The sequence below is a fragment of the Aotus nancymaae genome, unplaced genomic scaffold (assembly GCF_030222135.1).
Source record: "Aotus nancymaae isolate 86718 unplaced genomic scaffold, 86718_ANA_hifiasm-v0.15.2.pri h1tg000022l_1, whole genome shotgun sequence".
Classification (NCBI taxonomy): domain Eukaryota; kingdom Metazoa; phylum Chordata; class Mammalia; order Primates; family Aotidae; genus Aotus; species Aotus nancymaae.
The window spans coordinates 6,928,735-6,956,373 of NW_026988435.1; the positions used below are offsets into that span (position 1 = coordinate 6,928,735).

The following is a 27,639-nucleotide window of genomic DNA, read 5'->3' on the forward strand; positions in this document are numbered from 1 at the left end:
TTTCCACTTCCAGGATTTCTCTGGGGATTTCAAATAAAAATTGGTTCTTTTCCTCCTCAGAGAGGACATCTGGAGAGTTTATCAATGGATAGGAATTTGTCTCTCACTGTGAAGAGCCTGTGATGTCTCTTCATGCGCACCAAGGGAATCTGGGCCTTTGAGCAGCTGCAGGCATTGGCGTTTATTCAGCCCCAGCCCCAGACATCGGGTCTGAAGGGGGAATTTATAGGCTGGGTGATGTGCACCGTGAGCTCACACTTTTACTAGACAAATTAGATAGGTTTCAATCCATGCAGCTGTAAACGATGTCCTACAGAGTTCCACCTGATCTTTTACAGCTTTTCATAAATCAGTACCTACTGGCCGCAGACCGCAGTCATTAAAAAGAAATCATGGAAATTACATGTTTGCTCAGGGGAAGTGAAAACTAATTTTCTTCCCTTTCTTTCTCCCTCTTTCTACGAAGATTTGTGAATTATTCTTTTATGGGTTTTCATACCGTTGCATTAGATAGTTACACATATATTTTCTTCCCACTGACTCCTATTTTAGCTGTAAATAGGTGCATAAAAATTAGCACCAGATACTGGGGAAAAATCTCAATTAACAACTACCAATCCCAAAAATAACTTCTGATAATAATCTTATTTCAATACTACCGTAGAATTCTGAATCACTAGTTATCCATTTCTGACTTAATAGACTCCTTTTGATTTACAAAGAGATTTACTCCTCAAATATCAAAAATAATAACTAATACACATTTCTTGAATGAATAAGTATATGCCTATTATGTCTAGAAGGAGGCAATAATATTCAAGATGCATACTGTAACATTGTAATTATTTTTTATTTGTTGTGAATAGTTTCAGGAAATACATTAAATCTAAAGGGTAACTTTTTAAAGCCATAACACTAATAATTATAACTGATTTTATTATTGTTTGAGAATAGTAATTTTTTTATTGCATTTTATAACTTTTTAAAAATTTCAAATATTTCTCATTGTATTTTAGGGGAAAATCCTTTATTTTTCATTTTAATATTGATTGCTAATGACCTTGATCTTCTTTATTTCTAAAATTAAAAATCCAGATATGATAAAATGAATTTAATTTGTCATCAGAAACTAAAAATAATGTTGATTATACACAATTCCCAACAGGAACCTAGTATATAAATGACACATTAAGGAAAAATAAAGTCATTGTGTTTATTTTAATTATCTCTAGGCCTTAAGGACAAAAATCTTTGAAGTTATAGCCATTACATCTGGTTTAATTCCTCCCTGTGGTAAAATTAGCTTCTTCGATTTTAAGATTAGAGAGGAGAGAGAGAGAGATCACCTGGGTATTGGGCATATTTGCTTCCCTCTAAAAGGTTCTGTATCATATTTGTTCAGTGAGTAAAGTCACCCTGTCAGTTTCAGAATTTGAGGTCAAAGCCATTTTGAGAAACAAAGGCGGATTGGTTTTTGGTTGTTGGATTTATCTTGCAGGATATGGTATTTGTCAAAACAGCAGTTATTCTCAAAAAGACTTCTATTATGTACTCTTAGAGATCGGAAGCTTTTTACTAATACTTGCTTACTGTCATTAGCTGGGAAGAATATGAGGATTGTTTGCTTTTATTCATCTCTATGCTGCAAGTTAATAGTAAATCCCTGCAATGTTAGTGATAAATGAAATTAAACAATATATTTAAAAACATCTCAATTAAATTTGCTAAATATAACTGAGTCTGCAGAACCTTGTTCTAAATATTATTAAATATATTATCTAAGTCTTTGTGTCCTGAATTTTATTGCCTTCCCTTTAAAACCTCATTCCAAATATTTTGAAAGTATTAATTTTTTTTGTGCCAAAAGTTTAAATTTTTTCAATTTACAATAGTATAGAATAATTCTATAACCTGGATCACAAAAATTCTGTGAAATTAAGAAGTTATTTTTTTATTTCATTTTATACACACATGTGCATGCACACACACATCTCTCTCTTCAAAATTAATATTGTCAATAATAAACATCTAGTATCTTCAAAAATAAAAAGGGTAGCTTACTACTTCAATAGAAAGAAATATATCCTCATTTTTCTGCCTTTTCATTATCCAATTTTATAATTAGTTGTCTCAAAATATCATATATATTATTTCAAAATTGGTTTGTTACATAGGTATATGTGTGCGGTGGTAGTTTGCTGCACCCATCAACCCATCGTCTAGGTTTTAAGCTTCACACACATTACGTATTTGTCCTAATGCTCTCCTTTCCCTTGCCCCCCACCTCCAGACAGTCCCCAGTGTGTGATGTTCATGTGTCCACGTGTTATTGTTCAACTCCCACTTATGAGTGAGAACATGCAGTGTTTGGTTTTCTGTTCCTTTGTTAGTTTGCTGAGGATGATGGTTTCCAGCTTCATCCATGTCCCTGCAAAGGACATGAACTCATTCTTTCTTATGGCTGCATAGTATTCCATGGTGTATATGTGCCACATTTTCTTTATGCAGTCTATCACTGATGGGCATTGGGGTTGGTTCCGAGTTTTTGCTATTGTGAATAGTGTTGCAATAGACATACATGTGCACAGCAGTTAGACTGGCGATCATTAAAAAGTCTGGAAACAACAGATCCTGGCAAGGATGCAGAGAAATAGAATTGCTTTTCCACTGTTAAGAGGAGTGTAAATTAATTCAACCATTGTGGAAGACAGTGTGGCAATTCCTCAAGGATCTAGAACAAGAAATACCATTTGACCCAGCCATCCCATTACTGGTTATACACCAAAGGATTATAAATCCTTCCATTTTTTAACTGGAAGTCTTTTACCTCAGTGTTTTGTTTCTTTCCCTTTTTCAGCTTTAGGTAACAGAGTTTGTATCCACTTTTTGGAAATTCTTTGCACTGTGGTTTTCTGCAATAATCTAAACCTCATCCTATCACCCTGGTTTTCCTTGTTTGTACCTAACATTTCACATTCTTCGGTGCCATAACTGGTACTGCTCTCTAAAGCTCAAAATAAAGGGAATTTTCTTTCTCTCTTGGTGGAAGTCAGTGAGTGAGTTAACATTCTGAGATTAATGAATGTTTCATATTTGTCTCACTTCCCAAACTGCCACTTCCTATCTCTGATTGGCTCCACGATCCCCTTGCAAATCTGGATTGGCTGCCACCACACTTGGTTTCATACAGTGGAAGCAGGAGGCATTGAAACATTTAGTTTCTTGACTGTTTCCAAGAATGCTTATCTGCCTGGCAGACCTCTTCTTCCTTCTGTCCTTCCTGCTAATGTCAATAAGAAGCCTTATCTCAAAGCCTCCACATTCAAAACCTGGAAGGATTCTCTGATACTTTCTGTCACTCCACACATCTCTGTTACTGTGTCCTATAGAACCCACTTGAATAAAACATTTTGAATTCACACACTATTTTCTCTGCCCTACCCTAGCGATCCTTTTCTTGGACTATTGAAATCCTAATTCTCTGTTATGAATCCCTTCACCTCCAGCCCTTTTCAGAAGTAGCTGCCAAAGAACTGTTCCATATGCACAGCGCAACATATCACTTAAGTAACTTCAATGGCTCCCTTTCTTTAGGGATAAAAGTCCAAATGTCTAGAAATGACACTTAATCTTCCATTACCTGATGAATCATCTATCAGAGTGGTCCCCAACCTGTTTGGCACCAGGGACCAGTTTTGTGGAAGACAGTTTTTCCATAAATGGGGTGTGGTGGGAGATGATGGCAGTATGAAACCATTCCACCTCAGATCATCAGGCATTAGATCCTCATAAGTAGCGCACAACCGAGATTCCTCACGTGTGCAGTGCACAACAGGCTTTGCCCTTCTGTGAGAATCTAATGGCGCTGCTGATCTGACAAGAAGTAGAGCTCGGGCAGTGAGGCTCGTGAACTCACCGTCCACCTTCTGCTTTGTGGCCCGCTTCCTGACAGGCCGTGGCCTGGTTTCAGTCCGTGGCTTGCGGACTGGGAATCCCTCATCTATCAGGCTTTTTCTCCATCATTTCCTTTTTTTAATCTTATAGTCTAGTAAAACTGTATTACACAACGTGATTTGGAAGCATCCTACCTATTTTGTGTCTTGCCTCTTCTGTAGTGTTCCCTCCGACTGTTGTCCTGTTATCTGCCTGTAGAAATTTCATCCACTACCCAAAAGTCCCTTTCTACATACAAATGGCACAGAACTCCACATATAAAAGTAAACCCACCTCCCTTCAGGATTCCTGAACACCTGTTTTTGCTCTAATAATTACATGTTCTGATGGGTATTATAGTATTTCTGAATATTCTTCTTTTTTCACATTTAAATATAAGCTGTTGAGGGTGGAAATTTACTAATGATGTCTGTCACCTATATAATCATCATAGGACCTAACATAATGTCTCATACAAGGTTATTATTGAATAAAAATCTGTAGCCTTGTACTGATGTACAATCAAAACTTAAAACCCTCACATCTCCTCTGATTTACTCTACTTTTTTTTTTTTTTTTTTTTTTTTTTTGACATGGAGTCTTGCTCTGTCACCAGGCTGGAGTGCAATGGTGCGATCTTGGCTCATAGCAACCTCCACCTCCTGGGTTCAAACGATTCTCCTGCCTCAGCTTCCCGAGTGGCTGGGAGTCTACTTTTAGAAAAATTAATCAATTACTAGGAAACAAGCATAACACAAAGTTTAGTATAACTTTCCTTCCCTTCTCATCATCCCAGCAGCATCTAAGTAATTGATCTGGCCCATTCTGACCATCAGCTTTTCCACCTTCCCCACTTCCAGTGATGATATTCACAGAGACACTCTCAGTGGAAGATTCTTCGAGAATGATACCACTATGAAACATCAAGTCTAATGAAGGTTGAAAAGTGAAATGATGCATTATTCCATTGCATTATATGCAACAAGGTTATTTATTCAAACAACTAGTTTCAAAAGGTACTTAGCCACCAAGAAAAAAAATAAAATTTTACCATAAAGCTTACTAAATCCAGAAAGACTGAAGAAAATAGCATTTCTATAAAAATGATGTAGTGTTTCTTTTTTTTTTTTTTTTTTTTTTTTGAGACGGAGTTTCGCTCTTGATACCCAGGCTGGAGTGCAATGGCGCGATCTCGGCTCACCGCAACCTCCGCCTCCTGGGTTCAGGCAATTCTCCTGCCTCAGCCTCCTGAGTAGCTGGGATTACAGGCACGCGCCACCGTGCCCAGCTAATTTTTTGTATTAGTAGAGACGGGGTTTCACTATGTTGACCAGGATGGTCTCGATCTCTTGACCTCGTGATCCACCCGCCTCGGCCTCCCAAAGTGCTGGGATTACAGGCTTGAGCCACCACGCCCGGCCCGATGTAGTGTTTCTTAAAGAACACTACAGGGTATGTGTATAAACACAATTCTATTCACTGATATTAATAACTACATCATTTAGAAAACTGAATGCTTTGTACCAGCCAGGAATTCAGTTTTGAAGTCTCCCATTGCATTTTTAGGAGTGTTTTTCTGGAGTTGAGCTGACAGAAAGGTACATATGCAGAGTTTTGCTTACGAAAACAGTTTTTGTCTTTTACCGTATGACCAATGCCTATAAAAAATATCTGTTCAGAGAACAGAAAAACATTGGAATTTTTTCTGTAAATTGCATCTTTTGAAATGGAAATTTACTAATGCTGTCTGCAAATGTTTATTATATATTTACCAGATATTTATTGAGCACCCATTATCAATCTGCACTTGTAATGCAAGAAGCATAGTGTCTGTTCTCACAGGGCTTGGAGTTTATTTAGAAAATGGATACTTATAAAGAATACACACACACAAACACAGAATCAGAATTAAAATAGTGATGAAGAACAAGAACATGGTGCTCTGTAAAAAAATAACGATGTTAACTTTCACTGGTGCTGCCACAGAATGACTCAACACATACGTGATGCATAAGTTGCTTCCTAAAGGAAGAAAAGTGCAAAGGAGAATCTGAAACAAGCAAACAGCATGTGCTACAGTCTTCTGAAATGCTTTTGCTTTCTGAAGGAACTAGAAGTGGCCACTGAGGCTACAGCATTGTTTAGGTGAAGGTGGCACAAGTCGAAGGTTTGAAACGACCTCCACCTCCTCATACATTTGCTCCTCCCTCTACAAAGCTGTCATATAAATAAAATCATCTTACATCTCTGGTTCAAATGCTTAATAAATTCCTCATGCATCTGAAAAATATCTCAAAGTCCTCACCGTGGCCTGTGTAGTCTCAAGTGCTCTGGCTTCTGTTTATCTCCTTAGGTTCATGACAGACTCTCCCTTCAGTCATATTATTCTCTGCCACTTCCTAGAATATTCTAAACCATTTCTCATCTCAAGACTTTTGCAGTTTTTTAATCCTGTGCCAAGAATATTCTTTTTGGTGAGGGGAAGCGTACACAACTGGTTCCTTCCCTTCCTGCAGGTCTCAAACATCAACTCAGAGGACCCTTTCCCAGCTACTTCTTTATTGCCCACCACGGCCATCTACTTATTTCCTTCCTCTGGTCTGTACTTGTCTGTCATTTACCGTGCATTTTCTATAACGTGAGCTTCAGGAGGGCGGGGACCATATTGTCTTCTTCATCTTCAGACTCTATCCAGTGCCTCGCACATGGGAGACTGGCACATCATAATATTATATATAATATAGATATATAAATATATGATAAATAGTGCTTGAAAACTATTTACTTGAAAATACACAAGGTATTATTGGCTATATCATCTCATTGTAGTATATAAAAATAGTTGTTGAATAAGATTTATTTGAATAAATAAATAACATTAGACAAGCAAGACTTTTAAAAATTTTCTTTTTAATTAATTTTTTTTTTTTCAAGAGCAGAGTCTTGCTTGGTTACCCAGGCTGAGCGGAGTGTTGTTATCATTGTTCATTGTAACCTCGAACTCCTGGACTCAAGCAGTCCTTCTGCTACAGTCTCCTGAGTAGCTAGGACCACTGGCAAATACCACCATGTCCAGCTCATTTTTTAAAAACAATTTTGTAGAGATGGGGATCTTGTTATAGCACCCAGACTGGTCTCCAACTCCTGGCCACAAGTTATCCTCCAGCCTCAGAATCTTTAGTAGCTGGTATTGCAAGTTTGAGCCACTCCACCCGGCCGGTAGGGCTTTTTAAGCATTCAAATGGAAACTGGATTTTTTTCTAAGTGTTGCATGAATTCAATATTCATTATAAACACGTGACTGAAACTATATCATATATATTTTGATAAGATTCTGGAGGCTATGCAAAAAGATGTTTGGAGTTTGACAGCAATCAAACAGGGGACAAGTTAGGAGGCTATTGCAGCGGCCCAGGTCAGAGGGCGAAGCAGCTGCGAGGACAGTGCTTTCAGTGAAAAGGGGTGGAGGTAAATCTCATTGATCCAGATAATCACAGTGTGGAGGGCAAGAAAGAGGTGCCGAGAGTTGCTCCAATTCCTGGTTAGGTGAATGAGTAGCTGCTAGTGTATTCAACTCATTAGGCAGTGGAAGGATCAGGCTTGGGAGAGAAAACTGATAAATTTTCAGAATATTGACTTTATGTCTGTGAGTTTATTATTTGAGAAGTTTGGATGTAAAGAGTGTTAGGAAAGTAGGGAAGTAGTTGACAGAGATGTGGGGCCAACAGGGAGAATTTTGACAAGCAATATCTCCTAAATTTTCCAGAGGAGAAAAACATCACCTGGAGTTTTTATAAAACATCAAACTCCATTCATTTTCCTGGGAGATTCTTGGGATAGACCTGGATAGTTGTATGTACAATAGGCTCCCCTGGTGATAAGAATAAGATAGTGAGAAAGAACATAATAGAACATATGTTTGTGGCAATGATCTTACAGAAAGAAAAAACCTAGATATGCAGAAGAGAGAGAGGGAAACAGAGAGAGAGGGAGAGTAGAGAATTTGCTTCTGACAAATAGAGGGACACTTTCTTTTATAATTAGAGGACAGAAGGACAATATGTGTAGGTGCAGGTGCCACTGCATTTCTGTTTTGCTGTGGGAAGTTCCCATCTAATGGCTTATTTTCTCAATAAAGCTTTTGGCAAGGACGTCACTAAAAATTAAAGAAGGGGGTGATTTTAATCAGTTGTGAAAAGGATAAAATAATCATTGTCAAAGCTAGGAAAACAAATTTTCTAAAGAGACATATTTGCATGGTAATATGAGGTTAATAATAAATTTATAATAGCAAATCGAACCCATTGTACATTTTAATGGTAATGAGTAAAAATATGAATATAATTGCCCAAATGTTCATATTTGGTTGATTAAGATGGTTGTCTTTTTATAGAAAATATTATTTTTTTTCTAAAATTATGGTTTATGACAAAATACATCAAATTTGTTCATGTATTAAAGAAAAATATACAAGGAAAAAGTATTTTATATATTTCAATAAGAATGGAAAAGTGAATTATGAAAGTATATTACAATTTTAATGCTAGGACATATCCTCACATATTACGATCTGATAGTAAGACTACTTGTCTCTGTGAAACTGGTATGAGATACCCCTACATTATATTATATTACATGAGTTAGCTTTGAAAATGGTTTGAATGTTTTTATGATAAGGAAAGTATTTTTTTCTGTGATTACTATCTATGCTGTAAAGATCAAAATAAACGGCTTCAAGGTACAAAATGAGGACCATATGGCCCAGGGAAGGACAGGTTTGTTATCCTGTTAGTTGTTAAACTGTCAGGTGAATTTCTAAGAGTCTATACAGTCTCTGAAGTTTGGGATAGAGATTTATCCTTATTGAATAAGTTATAGGTAGTTTTGTTTAAGGACTTACTATTCAATTCAATCTTAGTGATTCCTAAGTGTTATCTTCAATAAATAATCTATTATTTTTAGATAATGATATTAAGACCTGTTTATGATTCTCCAACCTAATGTATTCAACTATTGTATAAAAACAGGATAATGTGCACTCAGTATAACCAACACAACATGGATAAACTGAAGACCTAATACTGTAAAACTTCTAGAAGAAAATACAGAAGAAAGCTCTATGACACTGGTCTTGGCAACAACGTTGTAGATATGACACCAAAATCACAGGAACAAACACCAAATTAAGCAATAGAGATTATATCAAACTAAAAATGTTCTGCAAGTAAAGAAAACAAAAAAACGAATGGCAATCCACAGAAGAAGAGAAAATGCTTACAAACAATATATATCATAGGTGGGTAATATCCAAAATATATAAGGAGCTCATAGAACCAGAAAGCAAAAATTACAATACCCCTATTTAAAAAATGAGCAAAGGACCTGAATAGACATTTTTCTGAGGAAGATGTACAAATGACCAACAGGTTTATGTAAAGGTGCTCAACATCACTAATCATTAGAGAAATGAAAATCAAAACCACAATGAGCTATCACCTCACACTTGTTAGGATGGCTATTATCAAAAAGGCAAAAGATAACAACTATTAGTGAGGATGTCGAGAAAGGGAGTATTGGAATGTAAGGGAATGTAAATTGAGACAGCCACATGGAAAAAAGTTTGGAGGTTCCACAAAATACTAAAAATAGAACCAACATATGATCCAGCAATCCCACTCTAGATATATAGCCAAAGGAAATGAAATCAGTATTTCAAAGAGATATCTATATTCCCATGTTCATTGTAGCATCATTCAAAATAGCCAAGCTATGGAATCAACATAGGTATCCACTGACAGATGACTGGATAAAAAAAGTTTATATGTTAAAATTTTGCTATTTATTCACTGTGGATTTGAGGGGCATTGATTTTTGATATCTTAAAATATTGTATTACATATGATTGATTTTCTTTACAAAAATATAATACTAAGGCATGGTTAATCAAACTTGTACCTATATATTCACTCACCAACGTGCACGCACACACACACACATACACACACTGCTCGATCTTCAGATAACTTAAGTCAAAAACGAAGGAAAGTCCCATGCCTTGAATGTCAGCGTTAACCACTTTTCTTTGTAGCAATGGAAACAGCAGGGCAGGAGCGTATTAGTGAGACCGAAAACTAACACAATTGAGAACAGACATTGAGAAGCCACTGGTTATGCAAAGAAGGGAGAATAACTCACAAGTCATCATTAATGATGAAACTCCATTGTACCAATCAAAATATTACTGAACTCACAAGTCCAAGCTGTTGAGTAGGCACATAGCTAGAAGTCCCAAATAGGTCTCAAATGCTTCTCTCTGAGTTGTTAAGAGGAATGTTTTTAAAAGCATGAAACTTTTACCAATTCATGTGATAAATAAGAAAAAAGTTAAAAGCCTATCAAAATGTTAGAGAACTTTTTTTCTTATGTGCACAATGGGAATCTAAATTATTAAACAAGATAGCTTTGCCTTTAATTACTCTGAGAGGCACTAATACATTAATATTTATTTCTTCTTATATGGCCCCTGACAAAATTCATCTTTTCTTCCTTCTTTCTTCCACTGCACTTTGTAGATGCACTTTAATTTACATTCTTCTAACCACTGAGAGAACTCAGTGATTCTTAACCTAGAGAAATATGCATAAAATTAAATAGACTTTGTGCAATCCAGGATTGCATTATAGCTGTAGAGTATTAACATTTGTGGTGGTGTCCAGGGGCACTGGCCTTATCTTACTCTTAATTTTATCTTCCATGATGTCTAGCAAAGTAATTGGTATGCAATATAGATTAAACAAATATTTGTTTAATTAACTGAGGAAAATTCGCATTTGCTAGCCAGTGCAATATTTTGGATACTTTTTTTTCTTATTTTAAATGAAAGATGAATCAGGACTTCTTTAGTCATGAAGGGTGAAAAAAAAGGTATGTGCTCAGTATATTTATATATTTTATTTATTTAGAGACAGAGTCTTGCTCTGTTGACCAGGCTGGAGTGCAGTGGCAGGATCTCAGTTCACTGCAACCTCCCCATCCCAGGTTCAAAGATTCTCCTGCCTCAGCCGCCCAAGTAGCTAGGATTACAGGAGTTGGCCATCATACTAGGCTAATTTTTGTATTTTTAGTAGAAATGGCATTTCACTATGTTGGCCAGACTGGTCTCGAACTCCTGACCTCAAGTGATCCACCCGTCCTCACAAAGTGCTTGGATTACAGGCATGAGCCACCACACCTCACTGGTATCCCTATTTCCCAAAGACTTAAACGAGTCTGAATGTAGAGTCAAGATGGATGTTCAAAAATATCTCAGAATTTAATCATTACTATTAAGGAACATGATAATTACTTCTAAGGATTAAAAAAGAAAGGGAAAATACATCTCTCTGATACTTGGAATACAAGTTTCAAAGAATGCATTTGGGGAGTGGGCTAAAAAAAAAACATCTTGGAGATAGCAAACACATAATGTCACCTTGCTGCCGCACTGGTGATGATCTTCAGGCTGCCGGGATTCCGGATAAGCTTGTCCAGAATGCTAACAATCTGCTCAAACTTGGGTCTGTTGTTCCTGTCTTTCTGCCAGCAGTCCAGCATCAGCTGATACAAGGCAGCTGGGCAGTCCATGGGGGGTGGCAGTCGATAGCCCTCATCTACAGCTTTAATTACCTGTGTGAGAAGCAAAGTTTTGGGGAACTTAGGAAGTGACACTTATTTTACTTCTTCATGGGCAGGGCTCACAAAAATGGTTATTTTAAAAGTAAGTGGGAAAAGTTCTCATTTTTAGTTGCCTAAAAGGATAACAACTGATCAAATAAACAAGAAATTATGTATGCCTAAAATACTACATAAAGGAAGATTGAAAGAACGTAAATTTAAGAAAGGAGAGTATGTAAAGATCCTTTTCAGGTTGAAATAAAAAGAAATGTTAAATGATATAGGATATTTGGTGTTACAAAGAAATTATTATTTGGTTATATAGTTCTCTGTAGAAAGCATATATTAATGAATAGGGACAAAATTAGCATACAGTTTTAGTTATACTGTGGTTCAAATGGTCCCTGCCAAATCATAGTAATTTTTTTTTGTAAAATTCAGTAACTATTAGTTCATTAGTACTTTTCAATGGTGTAAAGCAGTGATTTTCAAACTTTAATGTGTATTAGAATCTAGAGGTTATCTTATTGGTCACTTCATTACATTTTCACTACAAATGTTTCTTTTGTCTTATTTCTAAACCCTTGCTTGAGGGAAATATGTAAATCTGCAAGAACAATTCAATTAATATCCTTGCAAGACTTGGAAACAGTCTCATTGCTGCTAAATATTTTATTTCAATGTTACAAACTAGGAGCCACCGGTTCATTATGCTCCACTTCCTTGCACAGCTTGATCATTTAATCTGAACTCATAATTCATAGACCACAAATACTTACATCCTGATTGGACATCTCCCAGTATGGTCTCTCTCCGTAAGACATCACCTCCCAGAGAACAATTCCGTAACTCCATACGTCGCTGGCTGACGTGAACTTGCGGTAGGCTATAGCTTCTGGCGATGTCCACCTGATTGGGATCTTCCCTCCCTTTGAACACAAAACCATGTCTACATAAGTGAACAATGCATAGAACATATCATATATATAACATAGTCTGAAACCTTACAGAATTTCTCATGGTATTTCTGTTCTGAAATAAAATATGCATTTCTGCTAAACATTGTGATGTTATTCTATTTTAATACCAACCAGAAGTAGCATACTATCTACAGCAAATTTTACTTCCAAATAATTTGGAAGGATTTTGAAATTATAAAAAAAAGAGAATTGCTTAAATATTGACATTTTACATCCACTATGGCATGTTAATTAATCATCTGCAGCAAAGCAACCTGAAGTAGATGTGGAATGACCTGTATTAGAATTCGAAGCAGTATCGCAAATCAACCTTTATTGATTTAACCTAGATTTATGCTTGACCAAGCAATCGAAGCTCAGAATGTGAATAAGTCAATATTTGTAAAGAACTGAGACCACTCCCTGGCACATAAGTACTTACAGGTGTTTGTTACCTAAGTAAACTCAAAAGTATGTTTTAAAAAACTCTCTTCAATATAATCATCGTCTTGATTAATTTACTGTGTGTTTCGCTTCATCATTAATCATTGAATTGCCTTCCAGATAGTAGGCAAGCACCATATAAAATAGATAGACATAATAATTACATTTCCAGAACTTATAATTTAGAAAATAATATTGCTTTTATGAGTTATGGGAGATATACAAGTATAATATCTATGGAATTTGCTCTTAGTTCAATAAATACATTTAACAAAGAGGTACCAATTGTCAACCATATAAGAAGTATTATGCTAGCTATTTTGGGTGAAGCAATTACAAGCAACATACAGGCTCTTTGGTTTGGAAAATGTCAGGCAAACAGGAGTGACAGTTACTGCAAATAACTAAATACAGAAATAAATAAGTATCTAGTACATTGCTTTTCAAACTTCACAATGCATATAAATTATATACAGCTTACTCCTAGTAAAATGAACATTTTTATTCAGGAGGTTGAGTGTGTAGCCAGTGTCTGCACTTCCAACAAACTCCATGTGATGCTGATTCTGCCGGTCCACGGACCTTACCCTGAGTAGTAAGACAGCTGCGAAAGCAACTCTGGATGTTGAACGTGGAGCCAAGATCCTCACTAGAGAGACTGAGGAGGTCACTTATGAATTGAGTGACCTCAATTTCAGTGAAGTCACTTGAAAGATGAGCACAATTTTTGATATCAGAAAAAAAGGATGGATGTTTCAAAGAATTCACATCATCAAAATCTTAGGCCACGTTCATCAAAATGTGAGAGATTTCTATTGGACCTCATAGCATGCCACTGGATTTTAAGTGATACCCAAGGGGGCTAGATAGTGCTTTACACAAATGCATTAGCAACTTAGGAGACACATTTCTAAGCTGGAGTGTCCTCATCTGCTATTGGAAATGTAATAGTCCTTGTTCATAGCATTGTTGTGGGACTAAATGATAAATTTCAGTAAAATCTTTAGTCTTCTTCCTGGGACATAGTAAGGACTCAATAAATATCAGCTCAATGCTCTCATATTCTGAGCAAATGCCATAAATCAAACCACAGAAGAGAAAATTGTATGTTCTAGAAGAATAGTTTCCAGTGTGAAGAAATATAATGGAAGAGGGAGCTAAAACCTCAAATTTTTATTTAATCACAGATACACTGGGGAAACTTTATCCTGGATAGGAGAGTGGTAAGATTGGAACTAACTCAGTAAAACTGAACGCTTCCCCTTGGTGTTTTAGCACAAGCGAGCTGTTCAGAGAGAGTACTGCCAGAAGCTCCTTGAAGAAGGTGGAGCTTGCAGAATCAAGAAGAATGCATCAGACTGTGCAGAGAACTGAGGAAATGGAAACATACTGTCAGCAAGAGGAAGAAGCATGCAAAAACACACAGTGAGTACAACCTTCCTAAGAAGCTACCAGGTGAAGAATAGTTGACAGTTTATTTTGATGAAGTAAAACAAATCAAGTCGGAGATACAGGAGCCAGAGAAAAGACAGCCTTGGAAGTTAGGGAGATAAACTACAATGTGCAACATGCACTTAAACCCCCAAAGCACTCATCTACATATGCCTAGACCAAGTTTACATTCATAATTCAGAATTTCAGATACTACCCCTTGATATTGACTAAAATGGACTTATATATGGAGCATCGAACAAAATCTACTCCAGATGCCAAATGGAATCATTGGGCCTACTTCCTCCTTCTTAAGAACTCAGAGAATTAACAAAGGTCAAACGAAGTTGTATTCATAGGACAAAGCAAATACAGTATCTTAAAATCTCAGTTAAATATCTCATCTCTGTTTGTTATTTTCCTAGTGGTCTTTGCTACTTCTATTTTTTCAGAACTAAAAGTAATACTTAATAACTTAATTTATCCAGATACTGCTATTGATCAACCTTTGGTGTACCAGTTCTTTTCCTTGCTGGCCAGATTCAGTATATTACTGAAAGCACACTTTCGGTATTACTAAAAAGTGTATTTTCAGTAATACTGAAAGTATAACATATACTTAAATGGCACTAAGAAATGAAAAAAAGAAAAGAAAACCCTTTCTATGCTGGAACTTTGTACCTATTAGAAAATATTAGGCCCAGATATTTGTTGCCTTATCAAGATCTCTAGATGAAATTAAAATAGAGTCATAGGAAAAAACCAATAGGTTCATGACACCCATGATGGAGCAGTGTATTTATTTGGTTTAATTCAATCAGGGTTGAAAAGGAACACAGTAGAGTTGTTTCATATTAAGTGTGTCTTCACTATTTTTCAGTGAGAAGAGCGTTGAGATTGATAAAATTTCTTAAAATGATGATATACTGAAAGGTAATCTTTTTTAGGAAGAGCAGAGCCACGTTTCTGTTTAAGCTTGGAAGGACAGTCCTCTTTTGCACTGTTCTGATACAGACATAACACTACTCGAGAGGTATCTGCTGTGGCAGCACGATCGTATCTTCAAGGGGAGCTTCACTCACCTGAATCTCTTAACTTGCCTGGGACTTGTACAGTATGTTCTCTAATGCAGCATGCGGTTATAGATTCAAGCAAATTATTGCCAGAATAGTACTTGGTTAGGTGTGGTCTATTTGCTTACACCTGTGTAAATCTTATGAAAGTGTTGTTTAAAACTTACACAGAGGGGATATGTGTTTGGGAAAAAAAAGTATAGTAAATTATTTTAATAAGAAAAACTTAAATCTTGAATTCTGGTCTTCTGGATGTGTTTTGTAATTGTAGCCTGCGCGCACACACACACACACACACACACACTCTCTCTCTCTCTCTCTCTATTGTTAGAATGACAACTTTAAACCTTTCAGTGTAACATACCTGCTAATCAGGGGACCTTAGCACTATCTTTAACTTTGTACTAATTTATAACAAAATATTCTGGCTCTTAGCTCACTGTGGTAGCTTGGAAAAGTATCTTGGCCACATTGTGCAGCAGACACCTGTGAAATGACAAAGGTCTCTTGCGCCAAGATTTGCCAGCTTTGGAAATGTAGGTTACGGCCTTTTTACTTGTGTCATTCAGGTTTTTGATTTACACTTTCCTTTTCTTTTTTGCCTCTTAACTATATCAAGGGTTCAGTTTCTGCTCTTGAGGGAAAGCATGAGGAAGTGGAGCAATCTGATTTATTTCTCATTTTATTTTGTACTTGCTATTACAAACACACAAAGAGTAAGTGGCATTCAAACAGTTCAACAATGAAACCAGGGTGCAGGGCTTTAAATGTTTCCTTAATTTATCCAGATCCTGCTATTGACCAGCCTTTGCTGTACAAGTTCTTTTCCTTGCTGGCCAGATTCTCTCCCAGGTCACAGTTTATTAAGCTTATATGTTTAAAAGTAAACATATTTATTTTTCTTTTTAATGGAAAACTTTTAATTTATATTTTTATATCTGATACCCAAACAATTTATTCTAAAAGAACAGCTGGGTCTGATTTAAACACTTTATTTAAAAGAAGATGTTAATGAATATTGTTTGCTTTGCCCAATGTGAGTGTTGAAGTCCACAGACAGGTTTTTTTTTCAGGCTGGAATGTGGTGGTGCCATGCCTTCTCGGCTCACTGCAACCTCCCCCATCTCAGGCTCAAGCAATTCTTGTGCCTCAGCCTCCTTAGTAGATGGGATGAGAGGTGTATGCCATCATGCTTGGCTAATTTTTGTAATTTTAGTAGAGGCAAGGTTTTGCCATACTGGCCAGGCTGGTTTCTAACTCCTGGCTTCAAGTGATCCACCCACCTCTACCTACCAAAGTGCTGGGGTTAGAGGTGTGCGCCATCACACCTGGCCAACAGTTAGCTTTTTAGCCCAGAATTTTTTGAATATTCATGAAACATTTAGCCTTCTTATTAGGGAATTTTCCTTATCTGTGAATAGGTAGCTTATTAGATTGATTAGTTTAGATCCCATAATGAAATAATCACAGATTCAAGACACTTATCTATTTTCTAGCTAGCCATATTATAAGTGATGTCATCCAACACTGAAAGAATCAGGAAGAGAATAAAGATGGTTGAGAATTTTATATTATTATTTAGGAAATTTTGTAATTTTATAATATATATAAAGCACCTAACAAAGTGTCTGCTCCTTAATAGAGTGTTCAATAAATATTATGCTCATTTCTTCCTTTCAATTCCCTATAATTGATATAACAAATTTGTCAAATGAGGTTATAAGGGAAAGCTGACTGTTAACTACAAAGTACAATTCAAAATTAGCAATTAATACTGAATCAGATAAAAAGAAATTTGAAAAATTCTTATTCTATGGTAAGCAAGTCACATCAAGTTGCTCTGGCTTTAAAAATAAAAGAATAGTAAACCAACATTTTACATATTTAATTTGAAGTAAAAAAAAAATTCAAACTTAGGTGAAATTTCAAATCAGAAAAATTATTACGGAATTTAAGAAAAGATGAATGAATACATTCTCATAAATTTTTTAAATCCTTTATTGTAGTTTCAAACTCTTTATGTTCAACACTAGTAAAAGTAACAGTAGTAGTGCCTGTCATATCAATTGCAATAAATAAAAATAGCAAACCCAAAGTATAATTTGAAATCATAAGTATGAAATATTGAATAGATTATAAGGCTGAAGATAAAGAGTATTAACTCACATGAACTTGTGCATCCACAAACAATACACATTCACTACAGAGAGCAATTGTCTTCTTTAGATATTATCTTGGCAAATGTGCAATGTAGGCATTCAACAGAAGCTCACTGATCTCTGAATTCCGCCTGTGTACATACTATCTTCCCAAAGACATGGTCTTTCTTCTTGGGAGGCTTATTCTTCTGCCTTTTATAGCTGGTAAAGTTCTTATCTGAACATCTTGGTCAAATGTGAACTCTTTGGGTGTACATTTGGGAGTCTTGCAGAAAGACTTGGTCACTCCAACTTCTGAGATCCTTCTACTGCTTTATTATCTTGGCTAATCTGGGATGTCCAGAGGAATAACCACCTGTCCCCTTCACCACTACATTCCCCCAGTTTAAAATATGTCTTATTTTCCACCTCTGCTGTTTACAATACTTTGGTGCTTGCAAATGAGTGTGTCGTTCTGTCAAGTGAGAATATGATTTATTATTTTGTGGCCTTAGCATAGTAGGTTTTACTAAATATTTATGATAATTTTGAGCATTTTAAGTATGTAGTTCATTTGCAGTGGATAATGAGTTAAATCTAGTTTTACATAATATATGTAAATGTGAATGAGCCAATATGAACATAGTAGTTTATTTTCTTAAATCATATTGCTTTCTGATGTCCTCTTTTTTCTTATGCAACTATTTAATAATGTTGTTACATTAATACATTTTACAAACTTCACAATGATAGTAAATGTAAGATTCACTGGGCATCAACTTTTTTAGAGTATCTGTAAAATTATGAAAATATATCATAGGATATTGTATGGATTATGTATTTTAGAGTTTGTAAAATGCTATAGAGATTTTCGTTTTACTCCATAAACAACACACATTTTATATCAACTGCTTTAATATTAATGCCATAGGTACTTTACCAACTGAAAATTACAAAATAATTGTAGTCTACACATATGGACATTACTCCTTTGTAGAAGGAACTCTGACTACCCAAGAATCTTCAGAAGAGTGTTGTGGTCATCTTACAGTGACTTCCCTTTCTGGAAATGAGGTGACTTAGCTTAGTCTTGAAACTGGATTCATGGATTTGAAGTAACTGTAAACCCTAAATCTCCATTTTCATCCCAGATCTGGTTGAGTATAAACCTCAGAATCGTAGGGGCTGGCCCGAGCTGTTTATTTCAAAAGATACTATTCAGTTTAAAGCTATTTTTCCTCAGAGTTTTTGTTTTCTATATATTGAGCCTAAATTAAGTTTTCTACTCAATAAGACTAATATCTCCCCACTCCATCCCCACTGAAAGTTGTAGAAGAAAATGTACTTGGCTCTGAGGTTGCCAGTTATACAGTCATCTATTTTGCATATGAAAGTTTGTATTTAACTTTTTTGTTCATTAAAAACCTTACTGATGTGGTTATAATTTCAGAAAGTTTAAGTTGGTCAGAACATATTTTGCAAGATCTAGTGCCTAGTGTTGCTTTTCTGATGTAATAAAAGGTTGCCTGGCAGAACCCCCCAAAAAATAAGTAAATAAGAATGATGCTAAGTAAAATGTTAAAACATAAAAAATTCTATGGGTAAGACTCATGTGCTGATTAAAATATCTGATACATTTATCTTCTAGGGGTATACATCTGTGCATGATTTTACTCCGTGATGTCTTAATAAAATGAAAATAGCATATCAAAACTAAAGTGGCTGTGTTTGAAATTTAGAGCCTGGGGAGGACATTGGTAAGTAATTTCAAGTGTTTAATTCAAGACAAATGAAAATAAAATTTTAACAGGCATACAAGACTTATGATTTGCTGCATTATGTTTGTGATAGCTTGAAGTTTCACATTCTAGGAGGCCTGATCACAGATGGCTCGTCTGGTGCACATTTTTTCACAAATGGTAATGTAGTCTGTATTGTACTATGCAACGTGCAGTCCAATATGGATAAGAAAAAATAGAAAGTACCTGAGAGAAGCATTTGGTCACCACTCCCGTTCTTTGCACATGATGGGAAGCTTGTAGAGCAAGGTTTCTCTAGAAGGGCACTGTTGACCTTCCACCCCAGATCATTCCCTGCCGTGACGCTGTCCTGTGCATTATAGGATATCTAGCAGCACTTCTGCTCGTTGTCATCTAGATTACATTAGCCTCTCCCCAGTTGTGACAGCCAAAATTGCCTCTAGACAATACAAAATATCTTCTGGGGAACAAAATCATTCCCATTTGAGAAGTACTGCTTTAAATGGTGTGCAATCATCAAGGGAAAGTAATCCACATGAGGTCTACAAATTTTCTGGGATTTTATACAGACTAAATGAAATCAACTTTCTAGGGATATTTTATACCCCGTCATAGGGTATACCTTTACCAAGAGAAAAGCAAGGCTCAAGTTCACCAGAGCCAATCTTCTAATACTTGGGTTTTGATGATGTAATAATATCCCTTCTGTATTTTTCCCTCCATTTTTTTAATGTTTTATTTCCTTTGCTCCTTTCTTCTCTTTTCCTATATTCTTTCCTTTCCTTTTTCTTTTTTAGGGTAACTTCCTGAAATTTAAGTTTTGCTAGTAAAACTTAAATTAACTTCATAAATTAAGCATCAATTGTTTTATTAAATTGAGATATCAGTAACGAAGCATTTTGGTAAGATACAAGTGCTTGCTCCAAGAGCAAACACTGTCTACAGCTACAAAAACATAAATGTTATTGGCATAGAGAGACACTGAATAAGAGTCCTTGAGGGCCCAATTTGGTTCTGAAACATGGTTAAAAGAAGAAGCTGGGACAATAAATTTTAATTGACTCACACTTTACAATAAGACTTGCTGCATTTAAGCTGAGGATCTGTAGTTAGAAAAGTATCAAACTAAAATAAATTGAATATACAGGAGTTTGACTAAGTTTCCTACAAGTAATTCATCACAGAGCTTATGTATATTTCTGTTCTTGATTGTGATCACAAAAATTCCTCTTCCCTTCTCACCTCCCACCTCAACAAACTCAAGCTCATATTGCGTGAGTTTCTTTTTTTTTTTTTCTGGTTTAGAAATTGCTTTCCCAGCTTATAGATGTGAAGGACATTTTTAAAACGTAGATGCTTTAGAAGGATGTGCCACACACATCATTCAATGGGCTATGAAAACATTTGGATTTAATAAGACAAAGTGCTGTCATCATTTATCAGCCGTCTTTTCTGCCACAGTAAAACTTTTCTAATGCAGATTTATTGATGAGGTAAAACTTTGAAATTGGTTGGTAATTTAAATTTTGGTTTGTAAAATGCTACCAGGCATTCAGAATATTACACGAGCACACCTAGTTACTATAAAGATTATTTATGAAGATATGTTTTTTAACCATATTTAAACCTTTAAAATGATACATTTACTTTAACTGGTCTCTGTATCCAAATATAAGCCCCCAATATATATTTATTTCAGAAGAGTTGCCAATTGCTTGGAGCAAGCCCAGAATCACAGCATATGGAGTGTATCTGAAACCTCAATTGCAGAAAGACTTCCAATTCAAACTTAACAGAATCAGAAGTTAATGTTTGCTCCTTACATCTGCAATGCCAGCCCTAGAACCAGTTCCTCCAAGTGCTGACTTCTCATCTATGTATGGTTAAGTGACTGAAGGTGCGGGGGAAGTTTAGTCATTTGCTCCATTTGAATTCCGAAGTTTAATAAGAATCAGGAGTCTGGGTTTCTAGGCTCAGCTTTGGCTCTCCTGTTTAATTTTAGCCAAGTTTCTTCACCTCTTGGCACAGCTGGCTTGTCATTCAAAAACAGGGTCATGGAGTATGTAAAATTTGACTTTATTCTCAGTTTTATCTAACAGCTTAACAGCTTTGCTGATGTATGAACCTTAGCTCTTTCAACTTTCTATGTTAAACCTACTTGAATATCAAGGATGCTGACATTTTCAATGTTAATTATTTTGGACTCTTGAAGAAAGACTAACTTTGGACTAAATTGCATATCCACATGGGTGTCACCTCGATTTATGGCTATAGAATTTTACATAAAGTTAAAGGAGATGAATTAAGTGCTACAGGTAAAGATGCTAGGGATTCGGTGGACAGAGGCATTACATAATTGCTAAACTCCACTCCGGGATTAGCTGAAAGAGTCTAAAACCTTGTCCACTTTGCCTAGAAACAAGTTAGATGAGGAATCACACAGTAACCCTGTTCTTGAAAGATTCTGCAATTCAGTTCCCCAAGCTTAATGAGTTTAGACACTTCAATGAGACATTTGGCTAAAAGCCTGATTTTTTCAGGAGCTTAACTGAAGTCAGCTCATGCAGTATGGGTTAGCTTTGATTCTAAAGAGAAGGAGTGTAACTGCTGAAATCTTGGGATATTGAGGCATAATATCACATAGCTGTCAAATGTTTCCCTTATTATATATACAAATCTCTGCCTGCCGATTTAGGAAAGGCTTGCTGGTTATAGTTCCATACTCTGTGTTTGAGCTTTGTCAGGTCATACTTAGAGTGACAAAGGACTTTGGAGAGTTTATCTGAGTAAACCCAAGTAATTGAGTATTTAACCTGCAGGAAAATATTAGCTTCTCAGGTTAAAAGTGGAACTAGAGAGATAAATTATTTGGCTAAAAGATTTAGCATCTATCTGTCTATTGTCGGGGACTGAAATTCATTCACTGCAGACAACAAGGTGAAGGGTGATCCAAGAAGGCTCCCAAGGGAAGCATCCAGTCTTATCCCCAGTAGTTCAAATCTAAGAACCACTGAGAGAATGGTTTCAGCAGATGTTGATTTCCACAAGAGATCAGAGACAGGTGATCCTTTTTAGGTAGCAAAACCCCATTCCTTGAACTTTTGAGATCTTTCAACATTATGTGAAATGATTAAGCATTTCTTGAAATACAGGAAAATCTCCATATTCCAAGTTATTCTATGGTTATCCAGGAAATAAAACACAAACTCATAATGCTTATGTTACTTTCAGACTCTCATAAAACAGTGTAAAAGCTAAATAATCTGATGTGTGACATCTATCTCCAACAAAAATAATGCAAAAATTGGGGAATAAGGCTATATATATATGTCGTAATGTGAATTTTTTAAAGTGCAATGAGGTTTTAAATGTCAAATTTTCTGTTTTTTATATAGTCGAGCTCTAATTTTTAAAATAAGTCATAGTAATTCATTTCAAAGTCTGATATTATGGCACTCTGAACACAATTTTCTGAAGAAGCGACAGTAAATTAGTAGAAATGTAGCAGAGGAGGCTGAAAATTTGCAATTAAAATGATAGAAATACTATCAAATTCATTCTAATAGTTGTTTTCAGATAGGGTCTCACTCTGTTGCCCCAACCTGGAATGCAATGGTGTAATCATGGCTCACTGCAGCCCTGATCTCCTGGGCTCGAGTGATCCTCCCACTTCAGCCTCCTGAGTAGCTGGAACTAGAGGCATGTATCACAATAGGAAAACAGGGCTAGTTACTATTAGCTTGATGTTTATTTAGTCTGAGCCAAATCATTAATCTGATGACTTAAATTGTCTTCCTGTGAGGCGGGCCTCTTGGAATCAGTGCAATTATTTAAATTATTTTACTCAATTGAAAAGCAGTGAAAGCAAAATTAATGTTTCTTTAGCCTCAATATTTGCTTCTTCATTGAAACCCATTCTCTGCTCTAGTGTCATTTTACCAGACAATTTCTCTGGCCATCCTATATAAAAGTGCATTCTCCATAGACTGCGTTCCTCATTTTACTTCTCTGCCTTTACTTTTGCACTCCTGTGTTCCATTTCACAATTACAGTTTTAATTTTTTGCCACATAAATCTGGATAGTTGTTTTACTACATGTTTAAATGTTCATGCTACTCATCTCTCTGACATGGATGGATAGAAAGTACTAGACTTTTTATTAAGTTTCAATGCAACATTAATCACTGAAATCACTGAACCTACTGAATAGGTAGCTTTCTTTTCTGAAGCTACATGCAGGCATATTCATATTGATCATAAGAGGGGAGGCAATCAGTTCATAGTTTACATTTTTTGGTTCACAGCTTAAATTACTCTTATTATATGAAAGACACAAACTAGATATTTTCTTACTACCTATTTTCATTTATGTGTAAATGACATATGACATACTTATCAAATTAATATGTGTCTTTTTGTATCATAGAAATTTTCTATATGCATAGTTTTTTTTTTTGTTTTTTTTTTTTTGTTCTAGAAAATGAACTAAACAGTGGTTCTTGTTTTCTGTTATTTATGTTCTTAACTGAGGGTTACCTGAGATATTTGACCTCTTAGCTTTTAACCACTTGCTTTGCCATTTTTCTTTTTTTGTCTTATCCTTAAAATGAAATTAAATAAAACAAAGTTGTACTAGAAGATTTCTGGCACCAATGTGGCAGAGTCACAGATCTAAAAAGCCAAATAAATTATTATATAAAATAAAATTTTCGAACAAAATCCTGTTAGTAATTACTAAGTATGCAATTTCAGAATAGAAGTGAAAAGAAATCTAATAATGGAGAATATAATCAAGGACAACTCAATTTGTTTTCTCAAGTTTTCCAAATCAGTTTACGTGGCAATTACACCCCCAAAATGAACTTGAGGACATAGGCAGAATTGAAGTGACTGATTACACAACATCAAAGTAAGATAAAAGTCTATACTTTCAATAACTTGATTTTATATAAGTCAGAAAAGTAAACACTACCATCTTGGAATTTGGGATTCCATGTATTCCAACATATGACTATAGAAATGCTCATCTATATATATGCATGCATGCATATATGCAAAAATCCTAACCAGTTAAAAATAAAATTTCATAAGAGCAAAGACTGAAAAATCATTTCGTGGTGAACAGTTCTACAATAGGGTCATGATTTTGTTAGAATGAAGTAAAGTAAATTAGTAGACCAGGGCAAAAATACAACAAACATGTCATAATTATATTTTCAAAGTCAAATGATGAGAAACCAAAGAAAAGGAATTCATTTTTCTGTTTGCTTTTGTCAGAAACAAAACTTCTTTGATGATTTAAGTTTGTGGAGCTAAATGCTCTAATCATATCCATCCCAAATGAAGTTCAGGGACTTTCAAGATGATTTGCAAACTTTGGTATGCAGCTGCAGTTCTGCTTTCAAAGCTACTTTTTAAAAATATATTATATCACATAAAACCATGCCATGCCATAATTTAGATTTATATCATTGGATAACTACAAAAATATTTATTTAGTTATAAAGGTGTTTTTTTTTAAACTAGTAAAGTATCTATAAGAGTGGCTTTCAATATGTCATCCAAGCATCTGTGGGGGCTCCCCAAGATCATTGTGGGGGTCCACAAGATAGAAACTATTTTCATAATAATACTGAAACTTCATAGCCTTATTTATTCTCAACATCCCATGAGTGTACAGTGGAATTTTACAGAGGTTACAGGATGCATAAAAATATTATATAATGGAAAATATTAACATTTGCAATTTCTACATAACTCAGTAGTGAGAAATGAGGAGAAATAACTAGAAGTGAGTATTGGGGAAAAAAATTTGATTTCCTACACAGTATCCTTATTTAAAAGAAAAAACAAACATAAAACTGTACGGTATTATCTTAACTGTTCCTTTCATATCAGGCATACCATTGAGGACATAAAAAAGGAAAACTTGTAAGACACTTAAGACAGGGTAGAACACAGCGTGAGAAAATACCTGAATGTCTCACAGATTAAGTTGTGAGCTTAGGTGTTTCCTCAACTCCTCAAATACTCTTCAAAGTTTAAGAATTTTTAAATACATAACTAATTTATATAGTGTCCGTATACTCCTCTATCCTGGCTGTCACTCACAGAGATATTTTAAAGTGAGAGCAGCAGACATGCTGTTTGGTTACTGACATTGAATCAAATGTCCCTCATGAGTCTTCAGTGCAACTATGCTCTACCTACAGGCAATAGCTTTCAGAGGAGCAACCGGGAAAGGGTCATAGCACTGAGGCACCAAATGTTAGTCTCTGAATTGTAGAAACTCCAGACACTAGATGAACTGCATTAAATGTTATTAATAGGACTTACTTTTTAATGCAGATTAACCAGAATTTGTTTATCATATAGGAATGCCTCGGCACATTGATTTAAATGGTGAACTTGTTTTTTTGAAATAACAATAGTAAGAGCGTACTAAATCAAATAAACAAGACAGATGTCTAAGTTGTGTATACTGCTTTGGGTTAATAAACAAATAGACTTAATATATACACAAAAATGTAATAGTTATTTTTTCTTTTTCTTTTCTTCTGTTTATTTATCTATTATTTATTTAGAGAAAGAGTCCTGCTCCATCACCAGGCTTCAACCTCCTGGACTCAAGCCATCTTTTCATCTCAGCCCCCCAAGTAGTTAGCACTACAGGTGGGCACCTCCATGCCTGCCTAATTTATGTTTTTATTCTTTGTATTCTTCTTTTTGAAATGGATTTTACTCTGTTGCCCAGGCTAGAGTTCAGTGGCACAATCTTAGCTCACTGCAAACTCCACTTCCCAAGTTCAAACAATTCTCCTGACTCATCCTCCCGAGTAGCTGGGATTATAGGCGCATGCCACCATACCTGGCTAAATTTTGTATTTTTAGCAGAGATAGAGTTTTACCATGTTGGCCAGGCTGGTCTTGAACTTCTGACCTCAGGTGATCCACCTGTTTCGGCCTCCCAAAAGTGCTGGGATTACAGGAATGAGTCACTGCACCTGGCCTAGTTTATATATAATAACACTTAATTATATATAATAAACTAGGCCAGGTGTAGTGGCTCATATATATATAATAAATATAAATATTATATATATATACATATATATACAATATAAATATTATATATACATATATATACAATATAAATATTATATATACATATATAAAAAATATAAATATTATATATACATATATATACATATATATATATATAAAATAAAATAGGCTGGGTGTGGTGTTTTTTTGTTTTTTTTTTTTTTTTTCCGTAGAGATGAAGTCTTGCTATGTTGCCCAGGCTGGGTCTCAAAATCCTGAGCTTAAGAGGTCCTCCCACCTAAGCCTCCCAAACTGACAAGATTATAGGCTTAAGCCACCCCACTCAGCTTATGGAGATCAGATTTTATCTCAGGCAAGTCTATATCCCAAAATACTACATGCTTAACAGTGTTTGATCAAAGGCCTCAGTCATAATTTAGCTTTAAATATAATACCAAAAAAGAAATTCCCAAAACATTTTGTGTAATATCAGTGTTCCTGGAGTAAGCACACATTTCCAAAAAGAAAACTTAGAATGGCGCCTCATTTAGCTGTTTGGTGTATTTGTTTTCTTAAAAAACTAGAGGTCCTATTGCTTTATAACCATACCTCATATTTAAGGTAAACTATAAACTTATTGTTCTAAATAAGGCCTATTATGAGAGATTAAATCAATGATTTCTAAATTACTCTAAAAATCACATGCAAATTACAGCTTCTTGGAAGAAAGCCAGGACACCCATGGATATTTTGAGGAAGTTCCAAGAAAATACAGGGATGAATACTCAAGAGTTCTAAACAGCTCTTTATTGGTATTGAATGAGCCTATTTGTTCAGTGTGGTGTCTAAGAAACTTCAGAGACCGAAACAGAAAGGCAGACAGCCTGTTGCACTTTTATTTCAGATATGTTAAAGAGCAATTTCCTGCCGGGCGCCGTTGATCACGCCTGTTATCCCAGCACTTTGGGAGGCCAAAGCAGGTGGATCACGAGGTCAAGAGATCGAGACCATCCTGGCCAACACAGTGAAACCCTGCCTCCACTAAAAATACAAAAATTAGCTGGGAGTGGTGACATGCACCTGTAGTCCCAGCTGCTCGGGAGGCTGAGGCGGAAGGATCGCTTGAACCCGGGAGGCAGGGGTTGCAGTGAGCTGACACTGTGCCACTACGCTCCAGCCTGGGTGACAGAGCGAGACTCTGTCT

The 27,639-nt window shown here is 35.6% G+C and overlaps 1 protein-coding gene across 2 annotated transcripts in view; it reads right to left on the reverse strand.

Moving 5' to 3' along the window:
• EPHA3 (EPH receptor A3) overlaps nucleotides 1-27,639 on the reverse strand; it is a 374,626-nt gene that overhangs the window by 13,615 nt on the left and 333,372 nt on the right. For both annotated transcript variants that reach the window (XM_064380008.1, XM_064380007.1), the window contains exons 14-15: nucleotides 12,366-12,515; nucleotides 11,405-11,598 (exon numbers count right to left, since the gene is read on the reverse strand). In XM_064380008.1, the coding sequence (XP_064236078.1) occupies nucleotides 11,405-11,598; nucleotides 12,366-12,515 (344 nt within the window). The remainder of the gene's footprint in view (nucleotides 1-11,404; nucleotides 11,599-12,365; nucleotides 12,516-27,639) is intronic.